Source organism: Hyperolius riggenbachi, chromosome 5, assembly GCF_040937935.1.
Source record: "Hyperolius riggenbachi isolate aHypRig1 chromosome 5, aHypRig1.pri, whole genome shotgun sequence".
NCBI classification, from domain to species: Eukaryota; Metazoa; Chordata; class Amphibia; order Anura; family Hyperoliidae; genus Hyperolius; species Hyperolius riggenbachi.
In genome coordinates this window covers 225,316,892-225,337,493 of record NC_090650.1, presented here as the reverse complement: position 1 = coordinate 225,337,493, position 20,602 = coordinate 225,316,892, and the positions used below count along the sequence as shown (strand labels likewise).

The 20,602-nt window shown below is 43.5% G+C and overlaps 1 protein-coding gene across 2 annotated transcripts in view; it reads left to right on the top strand.

The window, feature by feature from the left end:
- The window catches only part of GABBR2 (gamma-aminobutyric acid type B receptor subunit 2), an 842,117-nt gene that overhangs the window by 515,206 nt on the left and 306,309 nt on the right, over positions 1 to 20,602 (top strand). For both annotated transcript variants that reach the window (XM_068236712.1, XM_068236713.1), the window contains exon 8: positions 6,685 to 6,745. In XM_068236712.1, the coding sequence (XP_068092813.1) occupies positions 6,685 to 6,745 (61 nt within the window). The remainder of the gene's footprint in view (positions 1 to 6,684; positions 6,746 to 20,602) is intronic.

Here is a 20,602-nt window from a genome sequence, read left to right as displayed (position 1 = left end):
TACTGTAAGCATGTGCTGCTGATGGTTGCTGTAATGTATGGTTGTTATCTAACATGAACCTTTACTCATACCTTTTTAGTTTTTGACAGAATGCAGAAGCATAAAATATTATTACCGTTTTATTGCTGACTTTTTCTAAGTGGTCCGCTTGACAGTTATTTTTATCACTGTCTGTGTCTATATTTGGGAAGTACTTTCACTTCCTTTGCCAATACCATGGCATCACTCTTGTAATAGTAATTGGAATCTCAGGTGTTCGATTAGAAAGCAAAGTATTTCAGATATGTCTGTAACATTGTTAATCTTTACTCTAAGGGCTGATTTGTTTAGTATTGATTGAGAGGAATGAGCTAGAGATGGCCTGAACGGTTCGCCGGCGAACGGTTCCCGGCGAACTTCCGTGGTTCACGTTCGCGGAGAGCCGCAAACTTCCGGAAGTTCGATTTGCCCCCATAGTGCATCATTAGGGTCAACTTTGACCCTCCACATCACAGTCAGCAGGCACATTGTAGCCAATCAGGCTACACTCCCTCCTGGAGCCCCCACCTTATAAAAGGCAGGCAGCGTCAGGCTTTTCACTCACTCGTGTGCCTGCAGTAATTAGAGAAGGGAGAGCTGCTGCAGACTCTCATAGGTAAAGCTTAGTTAGGCTCTTGTAGGCTTGTTAGCTTGCTCCCTCCTGATTCTTACTGATAAAAAAGCACCCATCAACAGCTCTTTTGAGAGCTAATCTTGTTCTTGTGATCTATTTTTTTTGTTTTGTCTGGCCCACTTGCAGCCCTGCCAGTCAGTCGCAGCTAGTGTTGGGCGAACACCTGGATGTTCGGGTTCAGGAAAGTTCGCCGAACATGGCCGCAATGTTCGGCATGTTCGGGCCGAACCCCGAACTCCCCGAACATCCCGCTTTTGGGGGCCCTATGGGGTCGCAGGCATAAGGAGGGAGCATGCCCCGATCGCGGGGGGGGGGGTCGGAAATTCCCCCCACCCCCTCCGCTAGTGCTCCCCCCTCTGCCCGCTTCCCCATACAAAAGTTTCAGGAAGTACCGGTCCGGTGGTAGTGGGTGGCTGGCAGTGGGCGGCACTGTGAAGTGAGTGACTGAGGAGGAGGAGTCCGGAGAGTGACGCGTTGAGGGAGGCCGGGCAGCGGGCGGTTCAGCAGTAGTACGGTACTACTGCTGAACCGTCCGCTGCCCGGCCTCCCTCAACGCGTCACTCTCCGGACTCCTCCTCCTCAGTCACTCACTTCACAGTGCCGCCCACTGCCAGCCACCCACTACCACCGGACCGGTACTTCCTGAAACTTTTGTATAGGGAAGCAGGCAGAGGGGGGAGCGCTAGCGGAGGGGGTGGGGGGAATTTCCGACCCCCCCCCGCGATCGGGGCATGCTCCCCCTTATGCCTGCGACCCCATAGGGGGGCAGTATTCGGCCGAACAGAGCCCTGTTCGGCAGCCAATTAGTAGTTCGGGGCGAACCTGAACTTAAAAGGCCGAACACCATCAGGTGTTCGGCCGAACTCGAACATCACCCGAACAGGGTGATGTTCTGCAGAACCCGAACAGTGGCGAACACTGTTTGCCCAACACTAGCCGCAGCTGGCCTTTGGCCCCTTGGTGGTGTAATTACTACTGTGCCAGGTGCACATTATAATACCCATCACTGCATATACCTACCTGTTATTCACCTCAGAGCACCCACCTACCTACGTGAGCGCACGCAGTGTCACTGTGCCTGTCCGGTACCTGTCTGTGTGTGACAGGTGCACATTATAATACCCATCACTGCATATACCTACCTGTTGTGTTCAGTGCACCCACTTACCTACATGAGTGCACACAGTGTGATATACCACTCCGTGCATACCTGTTAACTGCACCTGTGTAACTGCACATTGTATTAGTCAAGTCAGTGCATACCTTTCACTTCATCCCCCTCCCCCAATATGGACAAAACAAAAGGCAGAGGCAGGCCACCTGGAAGGACTGTTCGAGGTTGCGCTGTCGTGATGTCATGCGGCCCTCGACCACAGTACAGTGTTCAGAAGAAGGCACGTGCCATCAACCACCAATATTGTCAGGACGTAGTAGACTATTTAACACAGAACACTTCATCTTTCTCAGCTTCCGCACGGAAGCGTGACATATCTTCCTCCTCCTGCTCTGATTCTGGCACCCCACTTAACACTCAGTCGGCCGCCACCACCAAAGTGCCATCACCACAGGGCTCAGCGGTGTGGAAATTTTTGTGTGTCTTCCTCAGATGAGAGCAATGTCATCTGTACTCTCTGCTATCGAAAATTAAGCCATGGAAAGACCAAGACCCGCGTAGGGACAACTACCTTATGAAGGCACATGATTATAAAGCACAAACTGCAATGGGATGACCACCTGAGGAAAAGCAGCACACAAAAGCAAAGCCATACACCGCAGTGGAAGATACCAGGCCGCAATTTTTTCTCAAAAAAGGCGATACCTAAACTGTACCGTGATGTTGAAAGGCAAGTGGTGACATCTCTGGCACACAGCGTTGGGTCAAGGGTCCATCTGACCACGGATGCCTGGTCTGCAAAGCACGCTCAGGCCTGCCCGAAGACTAAGTCAGTCCCCACACACAGCCTCTCTGCCTGCACGCCGTGTGACTGCCTGCCCCAAGACTAAGTCGCTCCCCACACAGCATCTCTGCCCGCAGGCCGGTTGACTGCCTTCTCTGCCACCACCAACAGGGTCCAGGACTCCAGGTGGATTCGATAATAATTTTTCTGGTGCGTGTACATGCCTGCCTAATTTTTCTGGCTGCACTGCAGCTGCAACAACAAAACAAAAGGCATGTACATGTGCCAATTTCCCTTCGTGATCATTACCTTGCCGCGGTAAAGGGGCTTGCGTATCACAATGAAGCAATAACCGCCGGCTATATGAGTTTCTCGGGAGGGGGGGCACACCCACGATAATAAGGTCATTGCTTCATTGTGGACAGACCAAATTTGATCAGTTGGACGGACAGTCACTGTTCTGTCATTCGGCTACCTCAGCCCGGCGCCCATATGGGCTGAAAGCCGCCATCACCTGCACTCTCGTCATGGTGCGCACCAGTCCAGCACGGCCGTCACTACACAAACAGGTGTTTGCAGTGTGTTACACAGTGAGTTTGGTGTGTCAGTGTGAAGCAGTACTCTAATTACACTCCCTGATTGATGCATACACATGCAAGATGTTTTAAAGCACTTTAGGCCTGCAATTTAGCATTCAATGTGATTTCTGCCCTAAAAATACTGCTTTGCTTCAAATCCAGATTTTTCCCCGGGACTTTTGCCATCCATTCCACTCATCCATGCAAAAACTCAAATGTTAGACCGCTTGAAAAATCTTTTCCATCACTTTTCTGGCCAGCATAAGTGTTTCTAATTTTCAAAGTTTGCCTCCCCATTGAAATCTATTGCGGAAGTTAGGTTCGGGCCATCTCGAGAATGAGCATTTGCCCTGGTAATGCAAGAAGTAGCTGTGCTGAGACTTACACACTCATGCCTTAAAGAGAATAATGAGTATACTAAAATGGTGTCATAAAAATAATACTAAACTGGGTGGCTGCAACTGTGGCTGGATACAGCTGTCTAGCATCTCAGGATGTCTGAAGCATGCATACAGGTTTCACCTAATCATATAGACATTAAAGAGAACCTGACCTGAAAATAAAAGCTACTGGGTCAGCATACTGTTAAACTGTACTATCACCCATTTGAGCCACAGGGAAACATGGACATTACCTTGCACATTAAGTTGTAACTAACAGCTTCTGAGATATAACTGACAGCACCTGGTATATTTCAGTTCTGACAAAATATTGTCAGAACTAGAAGGGATCACTTTAAGAAGAAAATGGTGAGCTTCTGAGACGAACTGATGGTGAGGTTAGAATGCAATATTCATTTGCAGGTACATCATGTGTTTATTTTAAATAATTTTACTCACTTCAGGTTCCCTTTAAGACTGGGTGCACACACAGAAGAAACGCTAGCGTTACATGAAACACTGCATTTTTGCCACTAATGGAAGTCTATGGGCCACAGGAAAAAACGCATATAAAAATGTATATGCGTTTTCTATGCATTTTCAAAAACGCTGATTTTGTTGCATATTATGTAGGAAAGCTGCCAAAACCCACATAATGAAAGTCAATGGGAACGCTATGGTATGCGGTTTTCCTGTGTTTCCCATGTGTTTTTATATGCGTTTTCTAGAAAAAATGTTTTACAGTATTTTTGCTTCCTGCTGTCTTCCAAGTGATTTGCATAAATGGAAATCTAAAGACGCATGCAAAATGTATATGCGAACCGCAAATGCATTAAAATGCACACAATACCTTAGATCGCATCGCTATACATTGTAAATAGACGGCGGTTTTGCTGTCTAACAGTCTCCTAGCGGCGATTACTGCTGGGAGACTGATGACAGAGCGGAGCTTCGTCATTCAAGCAGAGATATGCGCGTGCGGCCTCCTGCAAAACCCCATCCCAGGACTTCACGCCAGTTGCCGTTCAGCGGTCCTGGGGCTGCCGCTGCGTTCACGACAATTGGCGTGGAGCGGTCAGCAAAGAGTTAAAATGGTAAATTGCAAGTCGCAGAGAGCTGCAATTTGCAAATGTAGTCCACAGACTTTCATTATATGCGACTTCATGTGCATCTTCTGTTCTGCGGAAAAACGCACTGAATTCAAACAGGTTTGCTTCCAGCCTAAGATGAGTACAGTATTTATATTGGAATAACTTGAAAGCCCTTGACTACTCAGAAGTCGTTTCTTAAAACTAATTGTGTGGCTTGATGTGGCAATCGGTGGTGTCCCGTCGCGATCAGGGTTTTCCGTCCCGTTCAGGGGGACATGAAGACACGGTGGTTAATCAACCCTAGAAGCCGCATGAGGCTTCCAGGGTCACCTGAAATGACAGGGACAATTGGGATCGGAATGCTGTGTTCATGCAAATGATACCCACCGATTGATACAAACGCTCCCATTGACTTGAATGGGAGTGTTTACCGACAAGTTCCAGACACATTGCAGTAAACACCTGCCAAGCGTTCATGTGAACTAGCCCTAAATCATTTTGAGGTTGTTTTTTTTTTTATGTGTTAAAATAATTCCACTGGGGTGTTTTATTACAGTAATACATGGAATCCTGGGGGTGGATTGTAAAGGTAGATATTTACCTACTAGTAGGGAAGTTTCTAGAAGATCCAAAGTCTTCTCCGATCCACTAAAGCCCCACCAATGCTTGCCGGGACACTTTTCTACTTCAGGGCCATGCTCCCATCCATGCACAAGCATGGCCGCACTGTGTAGGTGCAAGTATGACCCAGGCCTGCACAGTAGCATGGTGGAAAAAGCCATGCCCTAGTGGCTCCAAGTTACTACAGAGGCACAGGCCATACTTGAACCTGCGCAGTGCGACTGCACTTGTACATGGACTGAATGCGGCTACAAGAACATAGTCGGCAAACTCTAAGTATAAGTATAGAGCGTCCCAACACATTGGATTGGTGGGAGCAAGGAGGATGGAGGAAGCCTCTGTAAACTGTTGTTGATTGTCTCTGCACCTTGTGGGCACTCTACCGTACTTGCAGATTCTCCCTAGGAGTATGTCATTTTTGTCTTCATATTATTGTTACACATTTTCTTTACATCCCAATACCTCTGTTATTTACATGACCTGACTTGTCATAATAACATATCAATTGCATTACAATAATAATTTAGTCCGATGGATTCCATTTCATTATGGTAGAGTTAAAAAAAGGAATCCCACTCTTGGTCTGTTTTAGAGCTGTCACTGGAAAACTGGTTGCTAGGTAGCTGGAGGTACTACCTGTAGATATAATCTTAAAAAACTGTTTTCTCAACATACTAGTTGGTTTTAACCAGAAGGTGAGATCATAGCAAAAAGTGAAAGATGAACAGAACTGCTGGTTAGATCCATCAGTTGGTAGAAGCCTTAACATGCTAATCCCAATATCTGCTTCCCTGGTGTAACTAGTAAACATATTATAAACATGTTTTACTTATCACCAAAGGTTAACATGAGGCGACACAGCCACATTTGTTTTAGTATATCATTATCCACTTCAGAGGTTGTGGCAGACTTCTGAGGACCTTGTTTATGGTATTACATTTATTTACATAGTGCTATCATTATCTCAGTATGTTACAGTGTACATAGTATTTCAAGCCTACTCTACAAATAGGCATATACAGTATAGTAATAAAAGGATGAACATTGCTTACCATGGTGCCAGTGGTGTGGCAATAGGATGCAGAGTTTGCAACCGCACTGGAACAGAGGAAATTGTAACTTAGGAAGGTGATCGGTAAAATCAGCTGTTTTCAGCATTACCGAATGCGGTAATGGTTTGTGAATAGAGCCCAATATGTGTATTGCATAGTGGTAACACCTAAAAGACTGATTCCTTACTCTAAATACACCTCTCTAACACTGCAGCTGCCCTTGGTGGGTTTTGGGGCTCCATTTCAATAAAGTGCTTGGGGCCACACGTAAAACTGGCACCGGACCCTAACCTCCTTAGTTATGCCACTGCATGGTGCTTTTAGACATCTGTGTTAATTATGTGTTTACAAATGTAAGGAAAAACACTATAACCTAGACTTCAAAACTGTTTTCTTTTCCCTTTCTTTTTAGGGACAAGTTGTATTTAGAAATGGAGAAAGGATGGGGACCATCAAATTTACTCAGTTTCAAGGTAAGTCATGCATCATTTGGCCTATGATTCAGAGACCCGAACGCTCTGATGGGATATTATTCTTACTTCAGTCGCACCTTAATAACAACACAGATATTGACCATCAAGCATAGTATACAGATTGTTGTTCAGCCACAAGAGTAGCATTTTTCACTCTTCTCTACAATTAATGATAACTGACTTCTAGGGAATGTATGACTAAATCAGACAGACCTTATCTATAGACTGACTTATACATCATTGAGCCTGTTTTAGAGTATTTTCTCCCGTGTTCCAGAGAGCAGTAAATAATTGGTAAGGAGTCAGTTTGGCCCCTAGTGCAAAACTTTTTTTTTTTTATACAAAGAAGGTATAGAAAACATGTCTGGATGCATCAGAACACTGGAGCCAGAAGGAAGCGTACCAGCTTCTATATAGCTTTATACACTTCTAAAATCATTGTGGTGGTGGTGGCTTTTATAGGTTAACCTTTTGCAATGACTTTTACAGATGTAAGGCAAAATTTGCAGTTTTCTGGGGAAAAAAAGTAGTAAAATTAATTTTATTTTTTCCACTCTTAACAAATCAAATTTTCTTATTTTTTTCATATCACTAGCGCTCCAATAATAAACTAGATTCAATATGACAGTCCTGCTGCTCTCTCCTCAAATCCTACAATCAATAAGAGCAATCTCTCATAGTGTAATACTGCATAGGCATTCAAACTTCCTTCATTGCACATCAAGCATGCATCTCCCAGTGTTTGTGAATCACACCATGCTCATCACTATTGTGGGTTCACTGCACACCCCCTTCCACCAGCAGCTCAGATCCAGACCACCTCAGTCTGCGGGTGGATCAAGTGTTTATTGAAGTTCCTCACTGCTGCATATAAACGACCACTAAACAGATCACAATCTTCTATGTATCAAAATTCCCCTTTAATCCATGAAAAGCAAACATAAAAACAACATTGCGTAGCACTGTTAAAAAGTTAGCTTCCAATTGCGCACATGAATTGTACTTACGCGTCCTTGCTTTTTATCAAGCACATATCAATCTGCCCTGCTGTCCATTTGGTTTCCATGTCTCATCTGCGGTGTCCCGCTAGCTCACTGTAATTCTGGTGCGGCGGTAGTTTCTCTCCGATACCCGTACATTGCGTACCCTCCTTGCCGGTAGGCGTGCCAATGTCAGACCTGCTGGCTCTATCTTACGCGTTTCGTCATCACTTCCGGACTCATCATCACTAGGTTCTATTTAACCAGGATGCAGAGTACTAGTCACCTTCCAGGCTGAAAAGAAAAACAGCTTTTACCTTTGGTACATGTGTAAGAAACTCTAATATTACATTATCCAGCATTAAACATGACTGGTTTTACATGTAAAAGCAATAAATGCAGCCTGTGTACATCCTGGTTCATGTAAAGAGTTAGAGAAAATGACCTTTTTCCTAGCCAGGAACTTTTGATATGGCACTTATGGGAGTGTTATTCCCTCTAATGAAAGCCAAGACGAAAAAAATAATTTGTTTTCACAGCAATAATATTAGTTGTATGATTTGACATTTATTGAAGAGCATATCACCTATATGCCATATCCATTATGTGTGTCTCAGAGTGCTGCATGCCATACAACTTCCATCCCTCCCGAAACACACATGCATATATTGGGGCAACCCCATCTTCCCCATCATTGTATCTCAGACCTACTGGAAGTATTGGCAACCAAAAATAAAAACTAAAAAGTTATTGAACAACGTCAGTTAGGGGCCGTTCATACTACGGTGATTAGCAGGCGATTCACGCTAATCGCCAAAGCTCTATTGCTATTTTACCCTATGGCAGTGATCTCACTGCTGCGATTGGTGCCAATTGTGGGTGTTTTGCGATTAGCGCCAATCGCAAAACGCGTTACATGCAGCATTTTGCTGCAATTCTGTAGTGATCGCGTTGCAGTGCTTATAAAGCACTGACCGCAATTGCTCTGAATCGCGGAAGTGTGAGCAGTGATGTTTACTGTACTAATCACAGTAAAATCACCCATGCAAAATGGTAGCACTAAGCGTGTGTGTGTGAATGGGCCCTTAGAGCTACTAAATAGTTCTATTCTTGGATAAAGGATCATCAAGTAAATGTTAATTGAGGAAAACCGTACTGGCAACCAAGCCTACCTGGTGGAGAATAGACATGTATAAAGACTCCACGTCAATCCCCTTTAGGAGCCAGCCCTCCTACACAGCATATCCCTCCAGACTTTAGTGCTGTTGTACACGCGATTACAGAGAAACCGCAAGATCCTTTAGCTTTTGATCCATATATTTAATTTGTTGTCTGCAGCAGATACAACTGGCATTCCAGGAGGGTGTTATTCTAGTATTTTAGGGAGTAGCAATATTACGCTCACAGACCTTCACAAAGGAGAATCCACCCTTATCAAAAACACCACAATGCAGTCCTCTCAGTTTCATTTTTTATTTAATTTGTGGGCTAATAAATGGAATAGATTTTGCAGAGACACATTAGTTAGTCTGCGTACTGTTTGAGTGCTGGAAAATTATAATTTGCCCATTCAGAGGTTGAATTATGGCAAGTTCCTTTTATCTATGTATTTATTTTTGCTTCTTATTAGCTACCTATGATTGCCTTTAAGAGTGATAATAAGAAGGAACTTAGGCTTCTTTCAAACTGATATGTTGTGTTGCATCAGATAATATAATCCCATAGCAAATGTGATTATAATTTAATAGGATGAGGAACAACTATCTGCGCGTTAGTTGTGCAGTGTGTCAGAATCCGTCAGAATAATGCGGGATATGCAGCCTGGTACGGGACAACAGTTGCAGTGAAGCATACATTGTATGTACTGTATGCTTAACTGTATGTGTCCCATCCAACATGTACTGCACAATTGCCCTTATTCAATTAACTTTTTCTCTCGTGTTTTCAGCTAGGAAATATGTTTCATCTTTTCTTGAAAATAACTTTTTTTTAGCACTTTGCAATTGAAAAAGTACCAAGAAGTAGGTGAAAAGTACTATCAAAATTATTTTGAGCATTTTCTTGGTTGCTGGTGGCTTAGAAGGCATTTTATTGACAACGTGGTAAAAAAAATATCCTTGGAGAAAACTCAGGAGAAAAAGTATTGTCATATTGCTGGAGGAAGCCCCAGGCATATATACATTTTTTATTTCTCTGGTTTCCTTTAAGTCAGATGTTAAGTTTTACATCAGATACTGTTATTATTATTTATTGTATTTATAAAGCGCCAACATATTATGCAGTGCTGGACATTAATTTAGGTTACAGACATTATTTAGGGGTGACATACAGCAATATGACAATACAGGAATACAAGAAAACCAGATCACACAGCACAGTATGAGTACAAGGTAATGCTTAGTCAGTTACTGGATGGGAGCATGGAGATTAGGCAAGTTAGGTTCACTCAAATGCATAGCATGGGTTCACAGTAATGGAGGTGCATGATCAGGTAGGACACCAAAGGCTTACAATCTAGAGGGAGAGATAGGGACACGAGAGGTAGGGGACCAGAGTTCAGCTGTGGGTTTAGAACAATTGTGAGGGGTGGTAGGCCAGAGTGAAAAGGTGAATTTTGAGGGCCTCTTGAAGGTGTTGAAGGAGGGGGCTGACCTAATGGGTGGAGATAGGGAGTTCCATAGTGTTGGAGCGGCTCTTGAGTAGTCCTGGAGGTGTGCACGGGACCGGGTGATGCAGGGGACAGTCAGGCGAAGTTCATTGGAGGAGCGGAGTGAGCGGCTTAGTGTGTATCTCTGAGTAAGATCAGAAATGTAGGTTGGACAGGTTTTGTGGACGGATTTGTAGGTCAGACACAATATCTTGAATCTGATTCTGGACTGGATAGGAAGCCAGGGATTCACGGAGGGGAGCCGCCCTGGTGGAGCGATGGGAGGAGTGGATAATTCTGGCTGGCGCATTCATGATGGACTGCAGTGGGGCTATTTGTGTCATAGGGAGACCAGACAGAAGGGCATTGCAGTAGTCGAGGCGGGAAATTATGAGGGCTTGGATAAGGAGTTTTGTGGTGGCAGAGGTCAGGAAAGGGCGAATCTTACAGATGTTACGAAGGTGGAAGTTGCAGGACTTTGTGAGGTTTTGGATGTGGAGAGTGAAGGAGAGTGCGGAGTCCAGGGTGACACCCAGACAGCGGGCTTGAGAGGTAGGGCGAATGGTAGTGTGGTTAACAGTGACCTGCACATCTGGGAGGTCCAGGGATGACCGGGGTGGGAAGATCATAAATTCCGTTTTGTCTAGATTTAGTTTCAGGAACCTAGCGGACATCCAGGAGGAGATGGCAGATAGGCAGGAGGAGACCTTGTCCATGGTAGTGGTGGATAAGTCAGGGGTGTGGAGGTAGAATTGGGTGTCATCTGCATACAGATGATAGTTAAAACCCATGGAGGAGATAACCTTGCCAATGGAGGATGTGTATAGGGAGAACAGTAGGGGGCCAAGGACCGAGCCTTGGGGGACTCCCACTGAGAGGTGGTAGGGGGTGGATGAGGACTCATTGAAAGAGGTCGTGAATGAGCGTTTGGAGAGGTAGGATGAAAGCCAGGTCAGGGCGAGATCGTGAATGCCCATGGACTGGAGGGACTGGAGGAGTAGGGGAAGATCTACTGTATCAAAAGCTGCTGAAAGGTCAAGGAGGAGGAGAATGGAGTATTTACCTTCAGCTTTAGCTAAGGCAAGGTCATTGACCACTTTGGTGAGAGCCATTTTGGTTGAGTGGGCAGGCCGAAATCCAGATTGCAGTGGGTCTCGTAGTGAGTTGGCATTGAGGTACTGGGTCAGGCGTTTGTGAACCAGACACTCAAGGAGTTTTGAGGCAAAGGGGAGGAGGGAGATCGGGCGGTAGTTGGAGGGTAGTGAGGGGTCGAGGGAGGGTTTCTTAAGCAGGGGCAGTACTGTGGCCTGCTTGAAGTCTGAGGGGAAGGTGCCTGTGGATAGGGAGAGGTTAAACAGGGTAGTGAGGACTGGGGCCAAATCCGTGAAATGAGGCTGAAGTACATCAGAAGGGATAGGGTCAAGGGGGGAGGTAGTGGTATGGGAAGTCTGCAGTAGGTGGTTGACTTCCTCAATGGTAGTAGGAGTGAAGGAGGTGAGGTGAGGGGAGGATATGGTGGAGGAGGAGTTGGTTGTGAGCGGGTGGGAGGTGAAGATTGGAGATTGGATATTTCCTGATGGATGGAGACTATTTTGTTGGTGAAGTGGGTGGCTAAATCTGTGGCAGAGAGGGAGGAAACGGAAGGTGGGGGGTTGGGTTTAAGCAGGGAGTTGAAGGTGCCAAAAAGACGCCGGGCATTGGAAGCTTGTGCTCCGATGAGCTTGGTAAAGTATTCCTGCTTCGCATAAGCAAGGGCAGTGTGGAACTGCAGCAGGTTAGTCTTGTACTGTAGGAAATCCTGGTTTAGTCGAGTTTTCCTCCATTTTCATTCAGTGGCACGTGTTTCCCTCTGGAGGTTGCGAGTATGGGTAGTGCGCTAGGGCTGGGGATTAGGGGGTCGGTTGTGGCGGAATATTGGTGGAGCAGCTTTCCTTAGGGCTGATGAGAGAGTTTGGTGATACTGAGCTGCAGCAAGATTAGGACAGGATAGGGTGGGGAGAGTGGAGGAGAGGGCATGGAGGGAGTCAGCAAGGACGCCAGGGTTGAGCTTGCGTAGATCTCGCTGCCATCGACCAGGTGGGTGGGCAGGTAGTTTGGAGGTGCCTTCCGTGAGGAGGTTGAAGGTGAGAAGGTAATGGTCTGAGGGTGGAAATGGTGTGATGTCGAGGTCTGCAATGGTGGTGGATTTAGTGAATATAATGTCGAGAGTGTGACATGCAGTGTGAGTGGGGGCGTTGGTGTGTTGTACTAGGCCATGTGAGTTGGCAATGGTGAGTAACTGGGTCACAACAGAGTTCTTGGGTTCATTGATGGGAATATTGAAATCCCTGAGGATGATGGTGGGGAGGTCAGAGGAGAGGATGTGTGGGAGCCAGGAGGCAAAGTTGTCGAGAAATTGTCGTGTGGAGCCCGGAGGGGGGTGTAAGACTGCAACAATGGCTGGGAGGGGATTGTAAAGGCGTATAGTGTGGGCCTCAAATTATGTGAATTGTATGGAGGAAGGTGAAGTGAGGACACGGAATGTGCAGGATGGGGAGAGGAGCAGACCCACCCATCCCCCTGGCCTGTTGACTGGTCTGGGGGTGTGACTGAGGTGAAGCCCCCCATAGGAGAGGGCAGCCTTTGCGGCAGAGTCAGAGGGGGTGAGCCATGTCTCAGGGAGTGCGAGGATGGTGAAGGTTTTGGTGAGGAAGAGGTCGTGGACCGCTGTAAGTTTATTGCGGACAGATCTGGCATTCCAGAGACCGCAGGGTAGGGGGAGCATGTGTTTGTGGGTGGAATGGATGGAAATAAGGTTGGGGCGAGGATGGATGTTGAGGTTATTTGTGGACAGAGAGCTGTGAAGTGGGTCAGCAGGGGATGCTTGTCTAGCAGCAGGCTGTGGCCCAGGGTTAGGTGATATATCACCAGCTGCACGTAAGAGTAGGAGGGAGAGAGTAAGCAAATGTGAATGAGATTTAAATGTTTGTGTGGTTTTTGAGCTGCTGGAGGGAGAGAGAGATTTCAAGAGAGCTAACAGTTCATGTGAAGCTGAATAAGGTGAGGAAAGCAGAGCAGTTGAAATTAATATGGAGTGTGGTACACTGGAAGGATGCATGTTGCAATGCAACTTGTAGATGTTTGCAGAAAGGCAGAACATAAGAAAAATTGCAGTAAACAAGGTAAGTGTCAATGATTATCATCAGGAAATTTCCAACCCCTAATCAGTTTATATGAGTATGCAGTTAGTGCAAGCAAACCTGTGTACATAAAGAGTCTACTTGGTTGTGTAACATATGTCCAGCAGTGGCATTTTGAGCAACAGCATTGGAGGCAGGTCTGGATGCAGAGTAGTTGTTTCCTGCAGAGTCCTGTGGCTGTTAAATCCTGTTTGAATTCCTGGGTGAATTCTTGGTAAATTTTTGGTAAGTTGTTGCAAAGCACTTTGTAATAAATGGCACTTAGGAATTAAATGGCACCAAATGACCTAGGCCACAAGTGACCTTCTTGCAGAGTTTAAATAGGTATGATAGGTATGATAGCAGCCATGGCTGAAATGGAAGTGTACTGTTGTGGATATTTGCTTGTATTGGATAATTGCAATGACCATGGCTAATCTAAGAAAATGGGAGCTAGCTAATGTTTTAGCCCAAATTCAGTCTGGTTATTTGTTTTACTTCACAGATTTAGGTCCCCCCACCATCTATGGTTGATTTTGTGTGAGCGTAAATCTCAACAAAATGCTGTAACAGCATGAAGTTGAATATGAGCTTACAGAAAGATGAATTATGCCCCATTACAAAGAATCAGTGTTGTGTATTGTTATAAAAAAAATGTGATATATTTTTATTGTTTTGTATTTAAACTCATATGCTAAAAATGTAGTGCAAGTAGCCAAAAAAATTGAATCCTGTGTTAGAATTATAATGATTGTCAAGCTTTAAAGAGACTCCGTAACAAAAATTGCATCCTGTTTTTTATCATCCTACAAGTTCAAAAAGCTATTCTAATGTGTTCTGGCTTACTGCAGCACGTTCTACTATCACCATCTCTGTTATAAATCAACTTATCTCTATCTGTTCAGACTTGTCAGGCCTGTGTCTGGAAGGCTGCCAAGTTCTTCAGTGTTGTGGTTCTGCTATGAACTCCCCCATCTAGGCCCCTCTCTGCACACTGCCTGTGTGATATTTAGATTAGTGCAGCTTCTCTCTGTTCTATTATCTTTTACAAGCTGGATAAATCCTCCTCTGAGCTGGCTGGGCTTTCACATACTGAGGAATTACATACAGGCACAGCTGTCTGCACTCTGCAGGAAGAAATAGCCTGACACTTCAGTGGAAGATAGCTGCAGGGGGAAAGAAACACACAAATGATCTCTTGAGATTCAAAAGGATGGCTGTATACAGCCTGCTTGTGTATGGATGTATTTTCTATGTGTGGACATACTGTACATCAATCTACTTCCTGTTTTGGTGGCCATTTTGTTTGTTTATAAACAAACTTTTTAAAACTGTTTTTAACCACTTTTAATGCGGCGAGGAGCGGCGAAATTGTGACAGAGGGTAAAAGGAGATGTCCCCTAACGCACTGGTATGTTTACTTTTGTGCGATTTTAACAATACAGATTCTCTTTAAAGAAACTTGGGGGAAAAAAAGGAATACTCTGATATCTTTAAAAATGCTACTTACCTGTCCATTGTGCTGATTCTTGGCGTTCTGAATCATGGACACAAAGCAAGCATAGCGATCAGATATTAAGACTTCAGTTGTTACTTGCTGTTATATGGGACTAAGAAATGACTACAGCCAAAATATCTGCATGCCATTTAGGAAAATTGCTTTTTTTTAAATGGGTCGTAAAGATAGCACACCCAACCATGGAGCTTCTGAACGGTCAAATATGTAATTACTTTTAGTCCCTTAAAAAACATAGGACTGTATAAAAAAGTGCTGTAAATAAAGTAAAAGCTAGCAGTCTGTATTTTCATACTACATTCTCCAGTAATGGAAAGAAATTATATGGGCACTGGGCACAGAATATACTTGTGACTGGCCTTAAAGGACAACTGAAGCAAGACGTATATATGGAGGCTGTCATATTTATTTCCATTTAAGCAATATCAGTTGTCTGGTTGTCCTGCTTTTCTTCTGCCTCTAATATCCCTCTCACTTCAGTTGTCCTTTAATGGATGTACAAATGGACGAACCAAGGGGACATGCCCAGCCTACCATACAGCAGGGTTATGGACGCACACACCACATCATCAGAGGCTTTAGATAGTATTAAGAGGGAGACTGCAAGGAGGTTTCCCTGCTTAAAGGGACCCTGAAGGGAAAAAAAAAAAACTTTCCAATTCAGGTACTTACCTGGGGAGAGGGGAGCCTCTGGATCCTCGAGAGGTTTTCCAAGTCACCTTCCTCTTCAACAATACTGGCAAGCCGATCAGGCCGTCTGCACCTTCACAGTGCAGGTGAGCTCTGTGGAACTTCAGGGGGTCCCAGCGCTGGAATAGAGGTATGGAAAAGGATAGGGGAAGCCTCTGTAGGATCCAGGGGCTTTCCTTTCCCAAGGTAAGTATGTACATTAATTTATTCAAACGATCTAAACTATTGATCATACAAATCACAAGCCCCACCTGCAGGATTGAGGTGGTTACCATCTGCTGAGCAGATATACTGGAGTGTGCTGTGGTGGGATCACGAGTGGCAACATGTCTTTACACGATAACTAGGGAGACGTGTGTGTGTGTGTGTGTGTGTGTGTGTGTGTGTGTGTGTGTGTGTGTGTGTGTGTGTGTGTGTGTGTGTGTGTGTGTGTGTGTAGGAAAAAAAAGTTTCCTCATTACATTAGACTGTATTATGCGATGTGGAGCAATTCTGTTTTCTAGGTGTCTGATGTACTGGTGAGCGAAGCAGAAATGTCATTGAAACATAAGAAACAATCTCTCAGTTAAGAAAGCTAAGCTTGAGAACTAGTTAAATTTTGGAATAAATTAAGATTTAGAACACGTTAAAGAAACACTAAAATGGTTATTGTACCTTATTCAATTCACTTTTACTCCTAAGTCGTCTCCCATGTGATATTTTCATAACTTATTAATATAATGTATTTGAAGCCACCAGCAAGCAAAAAAAAATACTCAGAATAATTTTGACTGTGCTTTTCTGCCTATTTTTTTTGGTACTTTTTTCAATTACAGAGTACTGAAAAGTTATTTTAAACAAAAGATAAAAAAAATTATCTCCTAGGAGAAAACTTAGGAGAAAAAGTGAATTGAATAAGTACCATTGGCATTAACAATGAGCATTAAAGAACCTATAAATTACGCCAAAATGCTTTTAATATTTGTTAAGTCATGAGATATTCATGTCCTTAAAGGGAACCTTAACTGAACGGGGGGTAAAGAGTTTCACTTACTTGGGGCTAAATACGCGTACTTTGTACGTGTTGCAGTCCGCAACAGCGCTAATTGCAGTAGAGAATGCGTCCAATAATACGCATGGCGGCCGGCCGACTGGTGAGTCGTCAAAAACGAAACTAAGTGACAGTGGGGGACCGGAGGATTCCAGAGCGGCTCCGAGGACACAGGACTGCTGCAGGGGGCTGGTAATAGCCCCAGGTAAGTGAAACTCTTTACCCCCCGTTCAGTTAAGGTTCCCTTTAAGAAGAGTGGTTAGCAGCTCTAGACAATTTAAGCACTTGTGTAGCATCATTTTTATCATAATAATTTTTTGTGTACTTCAAGCAAAATAAGTAAACTGTCAAAGATCATGTTCTTGTATTTTATTTATCAAAAAAATCTATCTTAGACTAGTACTGCATAGTGTATCATTTTGAAGGAAAAAAAAAATCTATGAGATAAAAACAGTTTATTCAGAACACATGAAGATCAAGTATCTTCCTTTATTTTGAAGACATGATCTAGAAGCTGAAATTAATCAACCAGTCCATCATTCAAATTCAGTTTAACAAAAACAAGCAAAATGAAATGTTGCAATGATATTCAATAATGTCTGATAAAATAAAACAAAAAAAGATTAAATCCTCTTCAGTCAAGCTTTCTTTCTACAGAAAAGAGTTGAACATACAAGCTACATGGAGCCTTGTATCTTATGTGGGCTATTTAATGTAATGGTTAAGGGCTCTGCCTCTGACACAGGAGACCTGAGTTCGAATCTCGGCTCTGCCTGTTAAGTAAGCCAGCACCTATTCAGTAGGAGACCTTGGGCAAGACTCCCTAACACTGCTACTGCCTATAGAGCGCGTCCTAGTGGCTGCAGCTCTGGCGCTTTGAGTCCGCCAGGAGAAAAGCGCGATATAAATGTTCTGTGTTTGTTTGTTTGTTGTAATGTCCCTAGGCCACCAATATTACAAGGAGAAACAAATATTCAACATGTAGGCACAAAATGAGACTTTGCAGGCAAGCTGAAGAAAATAGCGAAGAGCAGTGGTGTAGAAATAGGGGTTGCAGGGGTAGTGACCACATTGGGGCCCTTGGGCCAGAGGGGCCCCATGGGACCCCTCCTCAACCAAAGTATTAGCTGTTTATTGGTCTATTGGTCCTGTGGTGGTAATAATCAGGTGGTAGCTACACCACTGGTGAAGAGTCATCTTAAAGTGGATCCGAGATAAAAAATGTTTTCATTGCATAATTGTATTCCTTTCCTATTGTTTATAGGGCATTCCTCATACCAAATACTTTTTTGTTTTTGTTTTAATACTCTAATTCCCTATAAACTAAACAATTCTCGCCCACAGTTTTTCAGACAGCCTTAGCATTTTCAGACAGTAGCAATGGCTCATGGGAGCTCACTCTGGGCAGGAGGAGGGGAAGGTATTACTAGCCAGAGATTTCAGAGGCAGAGGGGAGGAGGGAGTAGGAGGGGGAATAGGTTTTTTTCACAGAAGATGCAGATAAGCTTGCCTGTTTGTAATGTTTACAAACAACATGGCTGCTGTCATTGTATCACAGGAAGAAACAATCATATTCTATTGAAGCTGTTTGCAGCAAGATTTTCTGTGTAAACTATCTAAACTTTAGATAAGATATATAGACAAGTTACTTGTTATAGTTAGTTTTTCATCTCAGATCCGCTTTAATGTTATATCCCCAATGATGGTTCAGGGAGAGACCTCACATCACAATTCCATTAGGTGAGGTGGCATCATTCCAACAGGATGACATAGCTTATGAGCATTGGAGTTCTAAACTTTGTCAGATGAATCCTAGCAATATTTTACCCTTTTAGTACATTATTTCTCACTAGCTTCTTTCTAGATCTAACCACTGACCACATAGAGCATAAACTGTTGATAAACTTCTGCAAAGACTACATGTGACATGATTTAAAGAACACCTGTCTTTACCATATAATTTAACCAGCAGCCATAGCCTGTTTCTCAGTGTAAATAACTTGCATTAGACCACCATAAGTCATTTTCATTTACTGTAACTTTATGTTTACTTTTTAATGCACATTGGGACATTGCTGAAATCTATTGGAAATTGCTGTGCAGTGTGTGACCAGGCGAAAGATCTCCCTGTGATCATACCTGATCAGAAAGGGATCTAGCTAATGGTCGAACTGGCCATACATTGAGTTCAGTTGCATCAGTCGGGGTCTTCTGCGCATGTGCAGGAGGGCCCCGCATGCACAGATGACCCTGACTCACACCGCTGAACCATTTACCAGGGCTGATTGTGGCAGAACGGCAGTCGTGGGAGGGCGATGAGGGACTAAGACGTGCTTATGGGGCTGGAGGAAGCCACGGGTAAGTATCAAATCTTTGTTATATTACGTCACTGGTTTCCTTTAAGTTCAAATAGATGTTTGCAGACCACTTCAACAACATACATTTAATCTCCCATTAATTCCCTTCCGGTCAATGATATTACACCTATAGCTAGTGTTTTAACAATACTGTGATACAAACCATCTTAACTCTCAGGTAATCAAGATGTTCTGGAACCTTCATGGTAAATTCCTTGCAATTTGCAATGGGCAAAAAAAAAAATTAAAAATCTGTCTTTATGTAAGATGTTGGATGGTTATATAAATACTGCCAAAACTGGTAAAGAAAACACAAACAGACATGAATTGGTGATGATCCCTGGGATGATTGATAACGGCTGGAATGCTTTGTATCTGTCATTGATTCAGAACTGAAGCCAGCTTCCTCGTCTCATGCAGCTGTCTTGCTGATACAGCATATTGGCAGTGGCACCAGGAGATGTTCTCTTGTACAAGACCAATGAAAACACAGAATGACTTCCCAAATATACATCTTTACTTGATTGGTTATTCATCAGCACCAAATTCCACTCTAACACTACCTGTCTGGACTGATAAGTTCCCTCCCTACACCCCCCACATGCACTTGCCTTGTTTTACAGGTGTTTACCTACAGATGCCATCTATCCAACAGAAACAGCTGAGGTTTGCATGCAGGAGGAAAGACCTACCTAAATCACTAATAATGTGCTAGACCTGACAAACAGCTTAAGTTCCAGTATGTAATCACATACATTTGAATAGCTGTTCCTGAAAAAGCTTGTTGCTAGTGTTTTGATCTGCATTTGTATTTGTAGGCCAGGAAATGAGAGCTTAATCACCCTTAAGCTGATCACTCATAGCCTGCATTATACCTGCTCTTTGAATTGCTGTGGGGCTTTCTGTAGTTTGTGTGACTGTTTCAAAGGAATAATAATATGCAGTACTGTAAAATAAATTATTCAGTTTGTTAAAATTGAATTTGATTTAATTAATTCAAGTTACTTTGTATGCTGGACCATTACTAAGAGAAAGTAGATAGTCACATTCCTTACATACAGTAGAGAGCTTTGTAGCTTTTATTGTCTTGTTTTTTTGTTTGTCTGTTTTTTTGTGTCTGTATCTTCACTTGCTTTTGCATAATTGTATTTTAATGGTGCGTGTTCTTCTGTGAGCCTTGCTAGTAATTTTTACAGTGCTTTGTTGTTTGATAACCCATGATGCTCAGTAAATTAATAACATAGCAGAATTATACATGATAAATAAGAAAAAAGAAACATTAATTTTTTTGTAAACTTTTTTCCCTGAAAATCAGTATAGTTCCGCTTTAAAATACCAGATTGTTTTCTCTGCGATAAGGAAGGCATCTTACTTTGTACAGTACAGCGCCACAGAATATGTCAGTGCTTTATAAATTAATAATAATAAGGAAGTGTTTCATCTAAGTGCTGCTATAATGTCACATTGTGCTGCTCTACT